Consider the following 19255-nt stretch of genomic DNA (forward strand, 5'->3'; position numbering starts at 1 on the left):
GCAGAGAACATGATGCAGGGCTTGATCTCAGGACCCCGAGATCAGCGCAAGCTGAAGGCAGATGCTTAACCGACCGAACCATCCGGGCACTCCCGGAAGCATTAATAGATCAAAACCACTTGTTGGCTGCCTTTTGTCTTCAGGACCCATCCCAAATGTTATAGGTACTCCAAGCCTTCCCCAACAAGAAGCTCTCTCACTGCACACGCCAGGCTATCCGATGGTGCTAGATGTTTCCGTTCCCAGCTCTGCCTCGCTGTTCCCGCCTGCTGAGGCCTGCCAACGCCACCCTTTGCGCGCTTCGAGACCCCACTCCACCGTATCATCCCTGCGGCCTCCTCCCAGCCCCCAGCGCCTCGGTCCATCTGCTCTACTTTCGTGTTCTCAGCGTTCCATGTAGGCCCAGAAAGCACTCAGGGCATTCTGAGCACCAGCGGCTTTGATACAAGGAAGCACATGCTTATAAAATCTTTGGGAGGGACCCCCTGGGTTCCACTATAATCCGCCAGGGTTGTCATCCGGGCATTGGCAAGCGGCTGCCACGGCCCCAACTGCTTTTGAAGACTCGATGTTGGAAGGCTGGTCTAGTCACGCCAGCCAGCCAGTGTGTCTCAATGAGCTCTCCAGGCTTGTCGGCAGCTACCAGAGCAGGAGGATGCCTCTCCCTCCCTCTGCCTTCCAAACCAAACAGATGCTGAGATCCTAGCTGCAAGGGAGTCTAGCAGCTCTCAGCTTTCCAGCCTCTGCAATGAAGGAAGGATGTAAAAGGACATGGGACAGAAACTGAGCGCCAACCGAGAGAACCCAGCACAGATACTGCTGGAAAAGGAAGGGCGGTTGAGTGTCAGGGTGGTCAAAACTATAGGTCTGGACTGCAAAAGGTACCAAAAAGACATGAGGTCTGGAGAGAGAAGGGACGCAATGCTCCCGGTTTCTGGAAGGATCGCTCCTCTAAAGATGAAGGGTTGGCCATGATGGAATTACTACAGTCCGCCGCCGTCATGGCCAAAGACAATGTAAGGGAGTACCTGGGCATCAAGAGAAAAAGCTGGGAAGAGAAGGATCCGAGAGACATCCAAATGTATTTAGAATAGGCCTCAAAACTTTGTTCAGAGTAAAGTCCCCTGAACTCTTCCGTCTGCTTTGGTTTCTAGGCACTACAGATTCCTCTGAAGTTCTCTGTGGGGGCCTGACCATCACTGTCACTTAAAAAGCATCTGTGACAACAGTAATGTTGTAGGGAAACATGGGAGACAAGGTGCTTCTGTTTTCTCCTTTCCTCAACAGGTTTATTGCCTTTTAAGAAAATTTTTGTAAAATATAAATACAAAGGCAGAGAATTTACTTACAAAGTTAAAACACAGATTTCAAACATAAACACACAATTCAGAAAATTTTAGTTTTATGTACATTTTCAAGCAACCTCAACATATTATGTTAGTTTTCAATATTTTACAGGGTACAGAAAAAAATAGCTCAAAGTCTTCTTTAAATAAGAGCATAAAATGTTTAAACATATAAACAATCCGGTTTGATGCGTGAAAACTAATTTCACAGCTTTTAAATTAGGATATAAAAGTTTCATACAATTAGTTGTTGTGTGTGGCTATGGTCTGAATTTATATTACACGCTACTGGATTACATCCAATAGCATTTCCCTGGCCTGAGCAGGTACTCTGTAAACATAACATAAAAGTTACAACAATTGCCAAGTGCCTTCACCCAATTCACGCCCCCAAACCAACCACGGGGTTGTGGCCACACTTGAAACCATGGTGGTCGCGGTCACGGGAGCTTTGTGGGACACTGAGTCCAAGCGTGCAGCTCCTTTTCCTCATATTTTTGTTTTCCTTAAAAAAGAAATGAAAAGAAAACTAATGTTCCAAGTAGAAACGAACATATCCCAGAAGCAGGTATGCATTTGAAAAGTGAAGAGACATTGTAACAACTTCATACAAACCGATGGAGAGGTTTAAAAAGGAGAAACAAAAACAAACAAGAAAACAAGAGAAAACCAAAACAGAGACAGAAACAGAACACGTTACTAAGTCCTTCTGACTGTGGAGTCGTTTCTCTTATATAAAGAAGAGATATTTTCCTATGTAATAGTGTCCTTTCTTTACAGAAATAGTCGTATTATGACACATATGCACAGAGATTAACACTATGACACACTGTACACGGCGGGCCCAGCCAGCTCACCAGTAGTCATCTGACGCCCCGTCGCTCGGGTGCAGCCACTCCACGGACGAGCCCAGCAGAGTCTGCAGCTCGCTGGTGAACTCCACCAGGTCTAAGAGCTCCTTGCTCTCGGGGTTAAAGGCCTCCAGGTCTTTGGAGCACGAGAACAGGAGACTGGCCGACACCTGCCGGTAAAATTCGGCCTCGGCGATGGTGACAACTTCCACGTTGGGGAAATTGCAGCGGAAGATGCGGGAGGACATTTTCAGCTTCTTGAGCACATCCGAGAGCAGCAGCCAGTTTCGAGGCCTGCAGATGAGACAGGAGAGTGGCTCGAGCTTCTGGGGCAAGCTGAAGGTGCCTGGAGCTAGGAACCCCCACGAGGATGGGCTGGCCGCTCCTGTGGGGACCCTGCCGGGACCCCGACCCCGGGTCTCACCATCCCCAGAAGAACTGGTGAGGAGGTGGGATGTATCTGGATTTGTGAAGCGACCATCGAGAGAGGACCGGCCGGACTTAGACAGGAGCAGGGACAGCACCTTGAAAGAAGCCTCATCTCGGGGAGTCCTGGGGTGGCCAGAGGCTGACAGGCAAACACCTGCTCACGCAACTCTGGCCACAGCTCTCGGGTGACCCCTCTCCAGGGCGAGCACCTCACTCTGATCACCGTGGGAAGCCTTCTGTATCCCAGCCCGACCGCCACCCACAGAGGCCCCTCGGGTCTCTCCTGTCCTCTGCCCCAACCCTCCCGAAGGGAAGCATTATCAACACAACACAGGAGGCTGGCCGGCTGGCCTTCCCTTCCCGATGCCTGCGCCTCCACCCCCACCCCTCGGGACTCCTGGGAGTGTCGCTTCTGAGAAGGAAGGTGTGACATTCCTCCCAGATACCCTGCCAGGCTTTAGGACTTCTATCACGAATAACATGTCACTGTAGCAGCATGCGTGTTTACGACTTTGGAATCTGAGGAGGAGGTTACTCATTAAGCACCTGTGTCAACATGCAGCCAAAGAGTCCCCTGTCGTGTACACACCCCCAAGGGACTGGTCATCTGCGGCCCCAGGGCCCAACCATCAGGGCAAGGCTGGGTCTAGCCATGTCCAAGGACACTCAAGATCCCAGGTACCACAGAATGTTCTTTTCGGTCTTACATGAGAAGGGGGTATATCAGCAGAGGCCAACAGACTGCAAATGTCTTGGAAGGTCCCTACAGTGGCATGTTATGGGGGGCTCCTGAAGAGGACCCCTTTCCAAGTTTAGTGACTTAAGGACCCGAGGTGCCCCAACTCTTCTGTGAAATTCCAGTCACTGAATTCAATGTCCTTGGCGGCGGGGGGGGGGGGGGGTCCCTGATAAGGGCAGTTAGACCATGCTATACTCCCCCCACACACCTTTTCTAGAAATGTGGGGTTCACGGCATTCATTCACCCACCCACCCTCACCTGCTGAAAGGGGTTTCTAACCCCTGCCCCTCCCCCTCCCCCGAGCAGCCCAGCTAGTTCTCAAGCACGTGACAGCCATGCTCACCCCTGAGCGACAGACACTTGGATGTTGTAACACGGTAAGAGGGGGCTTTCCGAAAACTCAAATTCAAACACATCGCTGTAGGCCTCATCGTCGTCATCCTGGTCCTCCGGTCCCGGGGGGTTCGCTAAAACATCATAGCCACTCTCGTCATCTGGTTCTAAGGGAGGGCAGATGAGACAGAAAGATATCAGCAAGCAGCCGCGAGAGGTCGGCTGTTGTCAAAAGAGGACTCTGAAAAACTTGCCCAACTCAGTCCTGCTTATAGCACCCGCTGCCCACCAGCCCTCGCCCACACCAGAAAGTTCTGTAACTCATTCACTTGCCACTGAACGGAAAAGGACAACTGCTCACCACACACAGAGCTGCCATAGAATTCCCAAGAGCCATTGGAGTCTTCGTCATTGCGACCCTGTAGGTCATTTAAATAATCTGGAAGGAGAAAAACAAGATAAAACCCGCCGTAGGAGAATGAAACGCTGGCCAAGGTAGGGGGCATTTCCCTGTGAGGGCTGGCACGCGCAGCGCTTCCTGTCTACCCCACAGTGCTCGCTCTTGGGCAATGCTTCCAATTCCCTGTTCTCAGCCACGTGGGCCCAGACCTACATACCCGTCCACCTGCTTTCCAGACAGACGGACCACCCTCCCTGCCCCCGGCCCACCAAAAAGGCTAGATGGGTAAGCAAAGAATTTTCTCAGCCCTCGTAGGCAAAGACAGTACGTATCTGTCCTCTGAATTACGTATCCGTTCTCGGACAGACTAACTTTCCCCAGCAAGTGTCCCTTAAAGTGAAGGAAAGCGGGCCCCGTGAGGAAGGGGCAGTCCCCCGACAGAAGTGTGTGAAGAAACCATAGAAAACAGCTGGACTACTAAGACCATCTCCTGAAGTTTGTCGTACCTGTTAAAAACTTTTCCATAAGTTCGCTGTGGGTCATTTTCATGATGGTTCTACCTGAGTATGTAGCCAAAGTGGGGTCAGCACCATAGGAGAGGAGCAAGCGGACAATTTCCAAGTGATCGTTTTCAACGGCATCATGGAGAGGTCTAGGAGACACGCGTATTAGGATTAAATCTGTGCTCGCCACCGGACGTGTGCGCGTCAGGCCTCGCAGGCACCCTCTTCACCAAGGAGCTGAGCCGCTGCCATTCAGGACAGGGAAATGGAGGCCCCGGGAGTGGCCCAAGGTCAAGCAAGGACTTACTCTGCTATTTCTACACATAACCCTTTCCGAAGCAGGTGGAAGGGCCAATTTCAAGCCCAATTCCCAAATGCAAATCTATTTTAATCCAGGGCCCAAGGGGGAACTCAAGCTAAAATGAAACTATTTTCAATGAACTTGAAGTAGTGACACAGACTGGGAAAAAAGAATTTAGGGCTGGGGTGGGGTCGGGGTGAGGGACTCACACCATCATGGAAGCCAAAAAGCCAAGCAATTGTTCTACCATAATAATAATAATAATAATAATAATAATAAAAGTAATAAAGGGTAAATCCTACTCCTTTTTAAAAAAGAAAACTAGGTACAAAGTGGAGCCTCTCCAGAAAGCGGCGTGCCAGCAGTTCAGAGATGAATGAGCCCGCCTCTGGCCCAGAAGCAGAGTCCCGGGCGGGGCAGGGGCAGTGAGATCTCGGGAGGGTACAGTCTTCTGGCCCCTGTCCACTGGGGTCAGAATGCTGCCTGCAGTCCCATCTTGGGGGAATCCTGTTTGGAAACCACGAGACACCAAATACCTTGCAGTTTTGCTAATTTTACCCCTGTCAGAAAAACCCTAGGCCCTGCCTCCCGGCTGCATCCCACATGCAACCGGGAAAGAAGCTAGGGCTGACTTCGACCTGGGCCTCTGACCTGAGGTCAAGGACAGGGTAGGGGACAGGCGTGGGGATGCCAGTGGACATAGCAGGTCCTACGGAGCCAGTGGCCGTTGGCCCTCTGTCTGTATGTGCTCCTGAGACTACCTATTCACACGTTATTTCACACATGGTGATTTCACAGATGTTGACAAAGGGGGTAGGGGTTAAAAAGCGACACCCTCAGTTTATCACACAAGCTCTGACATCTTCAGGACTTTCAGTCCAGGGCAGCCCTTAGTAATTTTTAGAGTTCCATCTACGTTTGCCACAAAGGTCTGCTTGATTCCGTTCTGGAAGACTCCGCCATCAATGTACTTAGGTTATCGCTCTCCACCTTCCTTCTGGAGTATTCCCCATGCCCCGAGAACCAATGCCACTGACCTGGTTCCATCCTGGGCGCTGCAGTTGACGTCCGCGCCATATTCCAGAAGGTGTCGTACGATGTTGAGCCATCCCCTTGCACAAGCCTCGTGCAGGGCGCAGTAGCCCGCGTTGTCTCGATGGTTCACATCACAGATCTTGTTCTCTAGGCAGTACAAGACCACCTCCTATAGTGGAGCGGGAGGGGGACGCCATCAGACCCCTGTGCCTACAAGGGTGACCCCTCCAGACCCTGGCAGTGCCCACTCTCAGAGGTGCACGCACGTGCCCCTGGGTCCCTGAGCCCAAGAGCAGTTCGGGCCGGTGGGGGCTGTGCTGGTGAAGGTGTCAAGAGCACGTGTGACGGAGTCCGTGGGTGCATTCAGTAGGTGGTAGTGGAGAGAAAAAGGTAAAAAGTACAGATGACCGATGCACAGAGATTAAATTAGCCAGAGAACATTCCTTCACACAGACAAGGAGGGGCGGTGGGTTAGGTCAGCCAAGTCCCCCCGTGCTCCTGCTTGCGGGGTAAGCAGGGTCCAAGAGAGAGGCTCTCTCTGCACCACGGCTGAACATCGAGAAAGGACGGGACACACTTCAGATAACCCCAGCCTCTCCTTCACCTTGTGCCGCCCCACTGGGAGCAAAATCAATATGGGATATTTGCATAGCTACTTAAGTTAATAAAGACAGGGATCCGAAAAGCCGCACGCTGCAACCTACGCGTCTCGAGAACTAAACAAAACAAGTCCGCCCTTCCCCCCGCCATCTCAGAAAGTATTCTGTGTCAACGGGTTGCGTTAGAATCACTGTTATTAATCTGACTTCTTTGGTGTGTTAAAATATTAATATGAACCGCTCCTGGTAAGCAGAGCAGTAATTTATTCCATGTTTTATTACCTTGATTAAGAAAGTTTTCAAACACACAGAACAACATCTGCCACCAGAAAACACACGGCCCTGCTCTCCTACAAGTCATGCCCAGCAGAGAGCTGTCAGGCTCCCAGAGCTGGGGCTGAGCGGGGCTGGCCTACACACGGTCTACTTGCCAAGGGGGAGCTAGATGGGGCCCGAGCAGGCCTCCCTGTGACAACTTTGAAATAACTCCTCTGTTAAACCCCAAACAGGGGTCATTCCCGCCACCCACAGATGTAAGCTGGGATCTACAAACCTTTCAGGCCCTTCCTAGGCCCTATCCAAAGCGACCACTTACTTGGGAGCTAACTAGAATGTTCCATATGCTCACCCCGTGAACCTCATGTGGCATGCTGGCAGAGCTGGCCATCAGTGTCCTGTGGCTTCAGGTCACACCACAGCAGCTCCCCTCCGAAACAGGAGGCGGAAGAAAGAAGGCATGCCCACAGATACGTTTCTCCGTTTGGGAGCCCAACCTGCCAGAAAGCCCACAATCCTCCGGGCTCCCAGGCCACCTGCCCCGAGCCCTCGTATCCAGGATACCGCATGAAGCTGCTGCTCTTTTAGCAGGCCCTCACTAGCCAGACTCGAGTGGACGGCTGCAAGCTAATGAGTTGTGTGCCCCAGCCAGGGAGAGGCCTCGTCACGTGGCTCCAGATCAGGTCCGAGCGCCACCGACTGCTGTGCGCAGATCAATTTACCCGGGTCCCGGCGGCCTGCCTGGTGTCCTATCAACCGGGGTTTATTTGCTCTGACAATTATGGCCTTCACCTGGAAACCCCCATCGCTACCAGGCTGATTTCGAGGCTCGAAATCAAAGGACGGCCAAGCTGATGGGTAGGTAAGTTGACTCCCTTCTCCGGGAGGGCAGCAGGAGAGGTAGCAGGCACAGGACGGCCACAGGGCTTTGCCATCACTGCGCTGTGATATATTCAGCACTTGTCAGTTTCCCCAAATGAGGATGTCACCTGTTACCCCACAGTAACCTCCGCGACAGCCGGAAGGGAAGGTGGCACTGTTCTCCTTCCATGCTTGGGGAAACTAAGGTCTGGAGAGATTAAGAGCCCCAAGTTCAACGGACATCACGTGCTAGACTTACAGCTTAAGTCTTCTGGCACCTGGTCATTGGGGAAGATTCAGAAGGCCCAAGAGGGCCCCTGCAAGAGGGACGCAATCCAGCTGCGATGAGCAGCCTGAAAGCCCCAGTCTAGTTAGGGGGTCAAGCGGCCTAACGAACTATGGCCTCCTCGCTGGGAGGGCAGCGGCCTATCGCCTGGCCACTGCTGTCATCCACAGAGACGATGGTGAAGAGGCTGGGCAAGGCTGTCCACCCAACACAGTTCCTGGCTTATGTTCTGCACTAGAAATGGGAGTGTTTGAAGGGCAGCCCACCCATTTCCAAACAAAATTAAACTGTTTTCGTTGGACAATTCTCTGTTAAGCGGCTATAAGCTGAATGCCATTAACCGCAAAATGTAACCATAAAGGCCATAAACCCGACATTGTTAATTAATTAAATGCCTCATTAACTTTTTTAAAAACATGATTTATTCAATTCATAGAAAATTTAACCATCACCACTAAACGCACAAGCATGTGGTTGCACACGGGCATTTTAGCCTAAGAAACAGAAGCCTTTCTATCAGGAGGGAAAAGCTTCGAGTGTCTCCAGCCACGCAAGTGCTCTATTTTATGTAGAGGGTGTTTCTGAACCTCAAGGAGCAGAGAAGCCCAACACAAAGCTCCGACACCCTTTTCAGGACACACAGCATCTCTAGCTAAGCAAAAACGCATGGTGGTACAAACAAACTTCGGTAAGACTCTTCCAAGTCAGTGCTTTCATGACACATGCCTTTCCGGCGTTAAATAAACGGTCCTTCAACTTTCAAAGATTTAGACTGCCAAATCTAAGTGGCCAGCCCCACGACGTTTTAAATTCTCCCCAACGAAATCCCAGAAAGTTGGGAGTTAAAAGTCACTACATACATGCTCAACGTCAAAACTGGTAATCTATGCAACTTACATGCTGAACTTAAGGCGTGAAGGGAACCCCCCACCTACAGTTGTCAGGACATAAACATTTCCAAGGGTTCAGGTGCCATCAGAGGCCTACTACATCGCTTAAAAATGCATGGATCGAGTAAATGCTCCTTGGTCCAGGCCTCAGACCCGCTGGTTCCACAGGAAAACCAAAACGGAAACTTCCTTAGAGAACCAACAAGGGTCTCCCTAGGTCTCTGGGCCCAAGTGGAGACTGCTGGAAATGCCAAGATCAGAAGTGAAGTGGGGAGCCCTACCCTCCTGCTCTCCCTCCTCTCATCCAGTGTTTGCCGGGAACACAGACCCCTTTTCTCAACCACGACCAGTCGTGACCCAAGGAGCTAATAATGCCGGGCACTCGGGGTCTAACTAGCTCAGCGTTGGGTAAGGTATCTGCCGGTCATCCTAGGTGCTGCAGCTCTCAGCTCACGGGAAGCCAACCAGCTGCCATGGGGACTTCACCTCCCCTAAGTAAAAATCATTCCAGAGAGTTCTCTCCAGGCAATCCAGAGATCTCCAGAAGAGGAACACCACCAGAAGAGGCATCAACAATAGCACCTTTAACGGTCTACCAACACTACCCTCAAACTAAGAAATCACGGGTGCTCTGGACTTCCTACCAAGTCATGCCTGGGGAGGGAGAAGGGGGTGTGTGTCTCGCTTGGGGGTCAAGGCGGTCACACCAGGAAGGGCTCCCCCACACAGCAGATGGAGCCACAGAGCTGGCCAAGGTATGGGGGCCGGGACTCCGGGCCCATCCCGTGAGCCCTCACCCCTCGGGCCCTCATCGCAGCCCTGGGCCACACCTCCACACTCAGCCTGCTGAGCCCTCTTTTTTCCACCATTCAACTCCCAGAGGGCTGATGCCAGCATAAAAAATGCCTTTGCCCTGTGGGCTCTTACATCACAATTTCATCTGACAAGCGTAGGGGGGGAGCCGCGAGGGGCAGAGGGGGGTAATATATCTCTCAGAGGGCAAGTCTAGCAGCGTGAGGTGGTCTGGGAGAGGAGCTGGCTGGGGGAGGGGGCGGTGAGTCTTAGGCACAGACCGAGCCCTGCTCCCATCCTACCCCTCCCCCTGCTCTGCACCCCCCCCCACATGCCCTCTGGGAAAAAAAAAGACTCTTCAGGTTTGCCCCCCAACCCCAAGCCCTACCTGGACATCTCCTGCCCCCTCCTGACAGGGGCACCGCTTTGCCCGGAACAGCACAGGCAACCCAAAATAGAGCTAATAACTTCTCTCCCCCTTGCTAATCAGAATCCAAAAGGGCTCATTAAAATTCCCCCAGTCGCTGAGCCCTGGGTATGTCAGATTTTGTATCAGAGATAAGTGAGCGAGACTGGAGGGTGCCGAGGCAGCCTACCTGCCTGAACACGACGTGAACATCAGAGAGGCCTTTCTCTTCACGTGGCGACTGAACAAGCCCGCAAAGCGGCGGGAGCCGGGAGCGCGAGCGGGGCGAATGCAAACACCCCGCTGGAATACCAGCCCAGTCCCGGGTGAGGAGGGGGCTGCGCCCGGACCCCGCCACTGCCCCCCCGCCACAGCCTCGAGGAGCCACGGCCAGGGCTCCTGGGATCCAGGCAACCCCCAACAAGGCCCCTCACCTCATAGCCAAGCCTGGCGGCCCGCTGCAAGAGGGTCTCGCCCGCATTCTTATTGACGATGAGTCTCCGAGCTTCTGGAGGCATCGGGCGCGACTGTGTGGTCTCTGGAGGGGAGCTGGAGCGTGGCAGCTGCGTGGACTGGGAAGCTGGCAGCAACTGTTGCAAACGGTCGAAGGGCTTCTGGTCCTGCTTGGCTGGCGACAGATCGTAGTCGGAACTGGGCTCGGGCCGCTTCCGGAACCTCCGGACGGTCACCTGTCACAAAATGGGGTGTGCGCACAGTTAAGCCAGGCTTCACTGACCCGCCTTCCCAAGTGACAGACCTGAACGAGGGAGGAACTTTCCCCCTTGCTTTTGTTTTGGGGAAGAAGAGAGGGTTGCACGGAGGGGCCCTGGGCGGGGGGGGTGTGATATTTGGGGGAGGAACGTGGAGAAAGCGCAGCTCTGTCCCCAGAAGCACAGGGGTGGCAGGCAGGTGGGGTATGCTGTCCCGGGCTCAGAGGGGAGCGGGGGTGGGGGGGAGGCAAGAGGTACCTTGCCATCCGTGTTCTCCACATAGTAGTCTCCCGCTAGGGACAAGCCCTGCCTGGGCTCCTGCGGGATCAGATGCTTGGTTTTGCACAGTCTCTTCCCGGATGGTTTCTCGCTGTTGTCGGTGAATTTCTGCAGCAGGGAAGCAGCCTGGCAATCCTCTTCTTCGTCTGTGCACAGCACATCTGTCTTCTGGCTTTCTTTAATTTTCTGCTGTTTGGCAGGCGGCCTCGAGGCTGGCGTGCAGCTTGGCTGAGTCTGCTTTTTGCCGCTCGCATTGGTGGATGAAAGGCTCTTCATGGGCGGAGAGCCGGAGAACACAGGCAAGCCTAAATCCGGAGGGGGTGGCGGGCGGGAAGGAGGGAGGGGGAGAAGAAGCGGGCGTTACACAGTTGTAGCCGGTGCAGAAAGAAAAGCCCATTGTTAGCACTGATCACTGGAGCGGCTTCAGTTTTTAAAGATATACCAATTATGTTCCCAAAGCATTAATATTTTAATTATCCCACATTCAAACGGCAAATAGCTTAACCCACAAAACGCCAAGTGGCCCCAAGTTTCCTCAAAGGACCTGGACAGGAGGGCAGGAGCCAGCTCTTCCAGATCTCCCACCCCCCCACCCACGGGGCCGGGGTGGGGGTGCGGTGAGGGGAGCTGGGTGCTCAGGACCTAAATGAGCAGACACAGGCTGAGGCTGGACGGAGGGTGCTGGCCAGCCCCATGGGGTCGCCCAGACGACAAGCTCCCTCCTGAGCTCCCCTCACTATACACTCCCTCCCCAGGGCAGGGCGGGAGGTTGGAAGGATCTCGAAGGAAAGCACTCCCTGCCCGCCACGACCTGACCTGGTCTCTGTCCATTTCTCTGGCACTCGGCTCCTCCTGGGGCCCTTGCCCACGGGAAGGCCAGCGACCCACCCTGCAGGAGCGGGGCGGCCTCTGCGTACCTTGTTCATTGTCACTGGATTTGAGGGACTCCTCCGACCAGCTTCTGTTGCCTTTGGCCTCAGCCCTTTTCCTGCCGGGTTTCTCTTCAGGGCTGTTATTGCCCTGGGCGGTGACCTCAGGCTGAACCGCCTGGGTCACTTCCTTCCTGCCCTGGCGGCCAGGTTTGCTCTCTGCTGCCGACACCTGCTGCTCCCAGCGCTCTCTAAGGTGCAGCAAGTGGCGTTGCTTTTTAGGATGGAGCCCTGTTAATTCAATGCACACCTTCAGGTTGGTCAGCTCACTATAATGTGGGTCTTCTAAGTGGTTAGAGGAACTGTTTGTCATTTCCCTCTCAGGCCAGTCATCTAATGGAGAAATAACTACAAATTAATCAAAAAGCCCCCTGGGGGGGGGAACAAATTGTCTTACGCATCGCTAATAGGGGTGGGGGTGGGAAGGGGAGTGAGCGGTCCCTGCCTCTGCCGGAGCTGGTCACCAAGTCTTTCGGGAGGGGACTTATTCCGTATCTTTGGCCATCTTTGGGCTCAAGCTCCTGCATCTGGCTTTGGGCACAGGGGAGGCACGAGCGGCTTTCCCAGGGCTCCAGGGCGGGAATGGGGGACCACCACTGCTCCGCACGAGGGACTCCCCCTGGGCGCCCCACAGCGAGGGCGGGCAGCGCAGTTTGGGTCTGGCCACCCCCCACCCCCACCCCCACCCCGCCTCATGCGCAGGCAGCCGAAGCCAACTGAGCTCACCTTTGGAGACCCGTTTCCGCTTGGCTTTCAGCAGAGGGTCCTCGGGCACCTCTTCCACAGCCATCTCGGTGTGGCTGCTATCACCTGAGACTTTGCGCTTTCTGTCCAGCCGGAGGGTGGGGCTGTGCGGCATGTCCACAGCCGCCTGGTCAGTGGGGGACTCGCTCACAGGCTGCCTGTCCACGAAGTATTTCTCCACAGGAAGATCTTTGTCCTCTGGAGCTTCAAAAGGATCATGTTTGTTGCCAGCACTGTATTCGCCTGGTGGGGAGGGGGGGACAAGGAATGAAGGCCCAAAGGTCACCGTGAGAACACAGGACCTCCATGCCCATCCATGGTAATCTGCCACCCACAGACCCTTCTCCAGAACACCGGGGCCCTCACACGTTGGAAGCACAAAGGCCACCAAGACAGAAGGTCCCAGAACTAGGACAGCTAAGCAAAAAGTGGAGACATCTACGATGCTCAACTTTCTCCTTGCACCTTTTAATAGTTGGGGCACGAGGAGAATCGGAAGATGAGGCATCACCACAATTTCCACGACGCTTAGGTCCCTTCCGGGCCCCTTCCCGCAGGGGGGCAGGTGACCCTGCAGCAAGAGCCAACCAAGCCAGGGCTGACCGAAGAAATCTCTCGGGCAACATTTGCTGAGGGCATTATTTTGAAATAAAAGGAAGGCTGCGTAATAAAGAGAACAAATAGCTCCTACATGTCATCTGCAGAAGGGACCGCATCTGTGTCCCCTTGGGTCAACTGGGAGATAGTGAAGGAGGGGGGCTGGGGCAGGGAGTGTTGGCAGGCAGAGAAGCTGGGGGACCAAGGGAGATGGAAAGAGGAGCCTGGGGAAGCCAAAGGAGAGGCTTCTTGGTGTGCACACGAGGGTCAAGGGCAATTTCGAAGAAATTCTCACATTGGGGGAAGGGAAAAAGTGGAAAGAGTGTATGTTAGCCGACCCCCACCCCCCACACACACCTCGGTGACACCATGCACACCCACGGGGACGCCAGTTACCCCACCTGGCACTCCATTCATGCCTTCCTTCACAGGCAAGCACCTGAGGACATTCTAAACACCAGGCTCCGCCCCCTTGGCCGACAGGTTTGTCTCCTTGCACTGCTCCCTCCAGCGCTCCCTATGCCCCGTGGGTGGGTTCCTCACCTCGGGACCTTTCCTTAAATCACCTCAGCTCGACACGCGCTGCTGTTTCTCTAGCCTAAGAAATGGCTCCCCAAAGGTGTGGGTCACCTTTCTTCTAATACACACTTAATTCCCTAAGCATTGCTGGGATGTTAAGGAGCGGGGGCTCGGTATTCTGCTAACACTGAGCAGAACTGTGTGAGTCCATCTCTCGATGAAGTCAGAAACACACTCTTCATATGCCAACTCCATTCCTTTCCTTTTCCGTTCCCGACCCCCACCCCCGGGGGCTACTTCAAATATCCCTCCCTGCTCCTGACCAGCCCACATGGTTCCCCAATCGGCTTTTTCCTGGGGACATCACCACCATTTAGTGGTGGTCAGTTGCGTGTGTGTGTCGGGGGGTGGGATCGATCCCTGGCCCTGGCTAGGCTGTGCTCTCAATGGTGGAAGGACCCAACCATGTGGGTCTGCTGTCATGGCTGTGGGCGGCCCACGTTGGGCCCGGGGAAGCAGAGGGGTGGGCTGTGAGTATTACACGCCCGCTGCTCTGTGACCCTCCTAACTGCTCCAGCAGTAACAGCTCTACTGTACAACTCGGCCCCCTTCACTTGTAAAGTGGGACTATTACCGCCAGCTGCCTCCCGGGCTGGGCTTCATAAACACAGGCCAAGACCAGTGAAGAGAGAGGCTGGGGAAATCACTGGAACGAACGGACGGGACGCCAAGACTGTCAGACTAGCTTTCATGTTAGCCCCACTGCATAAAATCTGAAGACGTGAGCCCTCCCGGTTGACACCATTTGGCATCTCTGGTCGGCCTTCACAGAGAGCCCCGTGGGAGGCGCCAGGGATCAGTGCACAAATATAGGAACCAGCTTATGCCATTTTAAAGTTAATTCAGTGTACGCGTCGTCCCCTCCCCAAGGTAGGAAAGATGGATCAAAGCAGGTGATCTGAAAGCAGAGGTGACCGGGAGGTGATGGACACCTTCTAGGGTCACAGTCAGGCAGCAGCTTAGCTGGTGTGGGGCCCTGGCCACCTTGGCCCACACCTGAGACGCGCCCTGATCCGTTTATGCCTCTCTCCCTCCCAAGATGCCACTTCTGGATTTTACACTCTTAACTGCAGGTGTCATAATCACCTGTACCTCTAACAGCCCCAGGTCCCCTAATGAGGTACGCCTTGCTCCAGGAGAAGGCTTTCCGTGCATCTTCAGCCCAGCTGCAAACTTGCAAACCATGCAGTTCACGTCGACCTAGCCTGCCCGACCTTTTGCCTTGGTCAGCAAGCAGCCACCAACTGGAGACCTTGACTCCCTGTTCCTCGCTACACCACAGTGTCCCCAACAAGCGGACAAGAGCCCTTCCCCAGGTCTCCTCCAAGCTTCCCACTGAGAAGCTGCCGCCTGAGGGCAGAGGGCACCCCGTCACCCACAAGGAGAGAGAGCGAAGCCGCAACCGTGCGCCCCCAGGAACCCTCCTGCCGCTACAGTCACAGCTTGACGAAATCACCTACTCACACATCACTGAGCTACTGTCTTCCCTGTTTCGCTAGAGGTTCTTTCCCCAGACTAGGGTCCACCATCCTTCCCACAGCTCCTGAGCCTCTCAGGCAAAGATCCCAACTGGACCGAGCCAAGACCTGCCTCAGTAAGAACCCTGAAGAGCAGCCACCAGGAGTAACCAGGAGACACACCGCCACCGGCTAAGGTTGGGGAGGGGGGAGACTCCACATCACAAACCCGACCCAGAGCTCGGAGATGAAACCGTTCTGGCCAGAGCTCATGGGGGTTACCCTTGAGAGCGAAGGAGACAGAGAGCTGGACACACAGGGGAACTAACCACTGGGTCGGCCACCGCCACTACTTTCAGCCCTTCTACAGGCGGGACGGCACACGCTCTTGGTCACCTGATTGAAGCAGACATCAATGTGGCTGTGTGGTTCGTGGCTTAACACCTGCTCCCTGTGGCGCCGGTCCCGTGACTCAAGGGCCTCCCACAATTTGTCCTGATTGTGTCATAGCGCCACCTCACAGAAAGCTCGCCATGGCAACCTTTATGCCTCACTGGGGGCAGCAAAGCACCCACCCCCGCTGTCAGGGGCCAGTCCCCCACCCCCCTCCCAGTGAGCCCTCAACAAGGTAGGAGAGTTCCCCATGATGGGAACTCCCTCCTCTGCATTTGACTGTAGCACCCCCGGTAAAGGCAAACCTTGTGGGGACTCACGGCCTCTACAAAAGGGGCACAAGGGGAACTTCTGGTCCCAAACTCAATGTAGTTCACCAACACGCAGGCGCTCGGCCTGAGAAAAGCTTCGTGAAGTCCTCTGACCGAGGCTTCTTCCAGGTCCCGCCCAGGCACCACGACAGGGCAGATCCCGGGTCTGCCCCAGCCAAGTGGCTGCCAAGGGAGACCATCGCTCCCGGTTCATGGGGGAAGGGACTGTCCCTGTCCCTCCCCACCTTCAGAATGCCACTGATGTTTCCTCTACTGATAAACTTCCAAAGCGGCAGAGCCTCCTAAGGAATCAGCTGGACTTTTAAAATAAAAACTGACTCTGACCACGAAAAGCACATGAAAATCCCGACTGTGGTGTTTCTGACTGCATTCGCTCCTGTCAGGCCAGCCCCTCCCGGAAGCACCCACCATCGGAGAAGCTCCTGGGGTCTGCGGGAGGGAAGGGAAGTCTGGGGAGAAGGAAGGCATCTGGAAGGCACCCCAAAACCTCCTCAGAGCCCCTGCCCACCCCCACTCCACCCCCACCCCAGCTCCCACGTGCTCACAGCTTGGCTCTCAGCCACATGGACCCCTGTGAGGAGAGAACCAATGTGGAGCAGGGCCCGAGCCCACGTGGGCTCAAGACACGAGGGCCAAAAGGACAAGACAACGCGTTAACTTGCAGACAAATGGATCCAGCACCTGCTGTTCCCTAGTTGAGGAGGTGACAGCAAGGACAACGGTTCCTCCAGGTCACTCCTCCTGACCAACCACAAACTGCCAAGTCCCCAGGAGACTGGGGATGGTGACTTGCCCCCATCTTTTAAAGTGAGCCCCCCCACCTTCCCCAATCCTCCTGCCCCTGGTGATGACCCAAGCCTTGCTGCGTGTCCCGGGTGCTCCAGGAAAAGAGCCCAACGGACTGAGCCTAGAGGGACTCCGGGGAGGGGAGGAGGGAGGCCTTTCTGAGTCATCTGGGCTCTCCTTCTCCATTGACCAGACCGAGTACTCGTCTCTAGGATCAGCAGGAAAGATGCGGAGGACATAAACTTCCCTGGGAAGGCAGCCAGGGTGAGTGAGATGGGAAGAACGGCAGCCACCCTGGGTCTGGCCAAGTTACTCGAAACCCAGACGAAGGGCAAGAAGACTCAAGGCTGCCTAACTTCCTGCTCCCTTCCTCCAGCCTACCTCACCCACTCCCTCTCCCCTCAGAGAGGCTCCTACCTGTTAACTCAGCTTTGCCCACATCTACCAGGTCTCCCTGAGAGGCTTCACCAAGAGCTGGCATTATGGGCAAGTCCGAAACAAAGGGCTGTCCTCGTTTCTGCTTTACCGAACAGCAGCGCAGACCCTCCACACTCCCCTATCAATCCCCCTGAGGTGGAAGAGTAAAGAAATCTTTACTCCAGGCACATCAGAGTCCCTGCCACTGACTAGCAACAAAAACTCCCTTCTTCTGAGACTGAAGGAGAACAAATGGTCCTGGCGTGGCCTACCCAGAAACCTGGCCACAGGCCTTTGTCTGACCCCAAGGCTGACTGTGGGGGGCGGGGGAGGGGTGGTCTGTGCCCTCGGCAGTGAGAAGCGCCCTCTCCGGGGCCACAAAGTCTCCTAAACTCCATCCGGGACCACAAATTCTCCCCCCAACGCCACCAGGCACCAATGAACGCCAAACCCACGACGCCCAACAGCACGGAGCCCGCACAAATGCGTCTCCCATCCTTGCCTGCCCTGTGTCAGGAGGATTCTGCACTCCTGTCTCCCTGACACTCAGCCAGACACCCAAACTGACCCTCACCAGTAAGGCTTCCAAGGTCTGGAGCGCCCTTTGGGCCCCCACGCATGCACATTTAAAAGAGACGGAAAAAGACCTTCTCCACTTGCCACCCACACACCGTGGTGGCCAGGGACATCTCGTGAGCAAATCCCATGGTCCCAGACCACAGTGGGGGACCCACTACTGGGCCCGAAGAGCAATTTGAGAAAAGCCCTAGCTTCCTCCCTGTTTTGCGCCCCCCCCAACAGAATACCACCTCTGTCTGGTGGGAAGACCCCCTCTTTATAGTGGTTTATTCCACACCCCTGGATCGTGCTGTCAACATCTAACCGTGGCCAACAAACGTGCCACCGAAAACAATGATTTCATCTCTCTGGTGCCCTCAATAGACCCCCGTCCCATTTTAACAAAATCTTTATCTCTGGAGGGAGAACACGAGAACCCTCCGTTCCATGGGAGGCTATCGCTATGGTGGGTGGGGAAGCGCCTTTGGCTGGAAGTATCAACCCACTGGTACCGAAAAGGGCAGGGCAGCTTATCTGCACCCACCACAAAACAGGACACAACACACACGGCCACGCTTATATCTCCCGTGGTCATTCTCCTGCTGGTATCGTATCAGAACGTTACTAACTACAGGACCGGTATTTCCCTAGAAAAGGAGAAGCGTCCCAGGAAGTTGTCTTCCACGGGTGCCTCCGTCCCTGGACGCCACCTCGTTCAAACAGACAATCGATCGGTCCTTCCCTTCTGGGCCGGTGACAGAGGCCTGTTTCTCTGAGCAGCCCACCCGTCACAGGGCCGCAGCAATGAACCACTTCCCTGTTGCCTCCCTGAGCTCTAGGAGCAGTGCCCCCCACCCCACGCGCCACCGGTAAGCCGATGGGGGTTTACTTACATCTCTCATTGTCATTCTGGTCGGCAATGGCCTCTTCCAGGGCGACCGACTTTGGCTTTTTGTCCTGATTTCCTTTCAACCTGTCCCAGTCGGCAGGGCTGAATTTGCACACCTCGGAGTCTTTGGCTGTCGGGTGGCCACCTTCTCTCTCTTTCATCTCCAGCTCTGAGAAGCGCATCATTGCACGCTAGAAAGAGAACGGAGACAGGGGGAGAAAAAAAAAAAACACGACACCTTACCATAAAAGCTATTTCATTTGCCTTACCTTAAAGGAAAGTAGTTTCAAAGAAAAGTTTGCCCAAAACCAACCACAATTTATGATACGACTGAGATATTTTAAAACGTAATAGATAAAAACGTAAGAATAGCTATACGTAAGCAATCACACAGTCTGTACTCGTGAAGCCATATGTAGATAGAGAGAGAAACGCGCTGTGTATGTGTAGCCACGCATACACCATAGCACAGAGACATTCTCGTTTGGAGGTAAATAAAAACAAAACAGAAACACAACGCAAAGGAAAACAAAACAA

General features: G+C 54.4%; 1 protein-coding gene across 3 annotated transcripts in view; it reads right to left on the bottom strand.

Moving 5' to 3' along the window:
* The window catches only part of BCOR (BCL6 corepressor), a 50299-nt gene that overhangs the window by 5141 nt on the left and 25903 nt on the right, over nucleotides 1-19255 (bottom strand). The window contains exons 6-16 of one of the 3 annotated variants that reach the window (XM_080794781.1): nucleotides 18723-18909; nucleotides 12693-12953; nucleotides 11955-12197; nucleotides 11017-11342; nucleotides 10483-10737; nucleotides 5941-6107; nucleotides 4606-4751; nucleotides 4061-4138; nucleotides 3710-3866; nucleotides 2204-2491; nucleotides 1261-1851 (exon numbers count right to left, since the gene is read on the bottom strand). In XM_080794781.1, the coding sequence (XP_080650907.1) occupies nucleotides 1836-1851; nucleotides 2204-2491; nucleotides 3710-3866; nucleotides 4061-4138; nucleotides 4606-4751; nucleotides 5941-6107; nucleotides 10483-10737; nucleotides 11017-11342; nucleotides 11955-12197; nucleotides 12693-12953; nucleotides 18723-18909 (2124 nt within the window). In that variant the 3' untranslated portion in view covers nucleotides 1261-1835. Of the gene's footprint in view, nucleotides 1-1260; nucleotides 1852-2203; nucleotides 2492-3709; nucleotides 3867-4060; nucleotides 4139-4605; nucleotides 4752-5940; nucleotides 6108-10482; nucleotides 10738-11016; nucleotides 11343-11954; nucleotides 12300-12692; nucleotides 12954-18722; nucleotides 18910-19255 lie in introns of those variants that run through there. The other 2 variants (XM_080794780.1, XM_080794779.1) reach the window with 2 other exon arrangements.

The sequence above is a fragment of the Martes martes genome, assembly GCF_963455335.1.
Source record: "Martes martes genome assembly, chromosome: X".
Lineage (NCBI taxonomy): Eukaryota > Metazoa > Chordata > Mammalia > Carnivora > Mustelidae > Martes > Martes martes.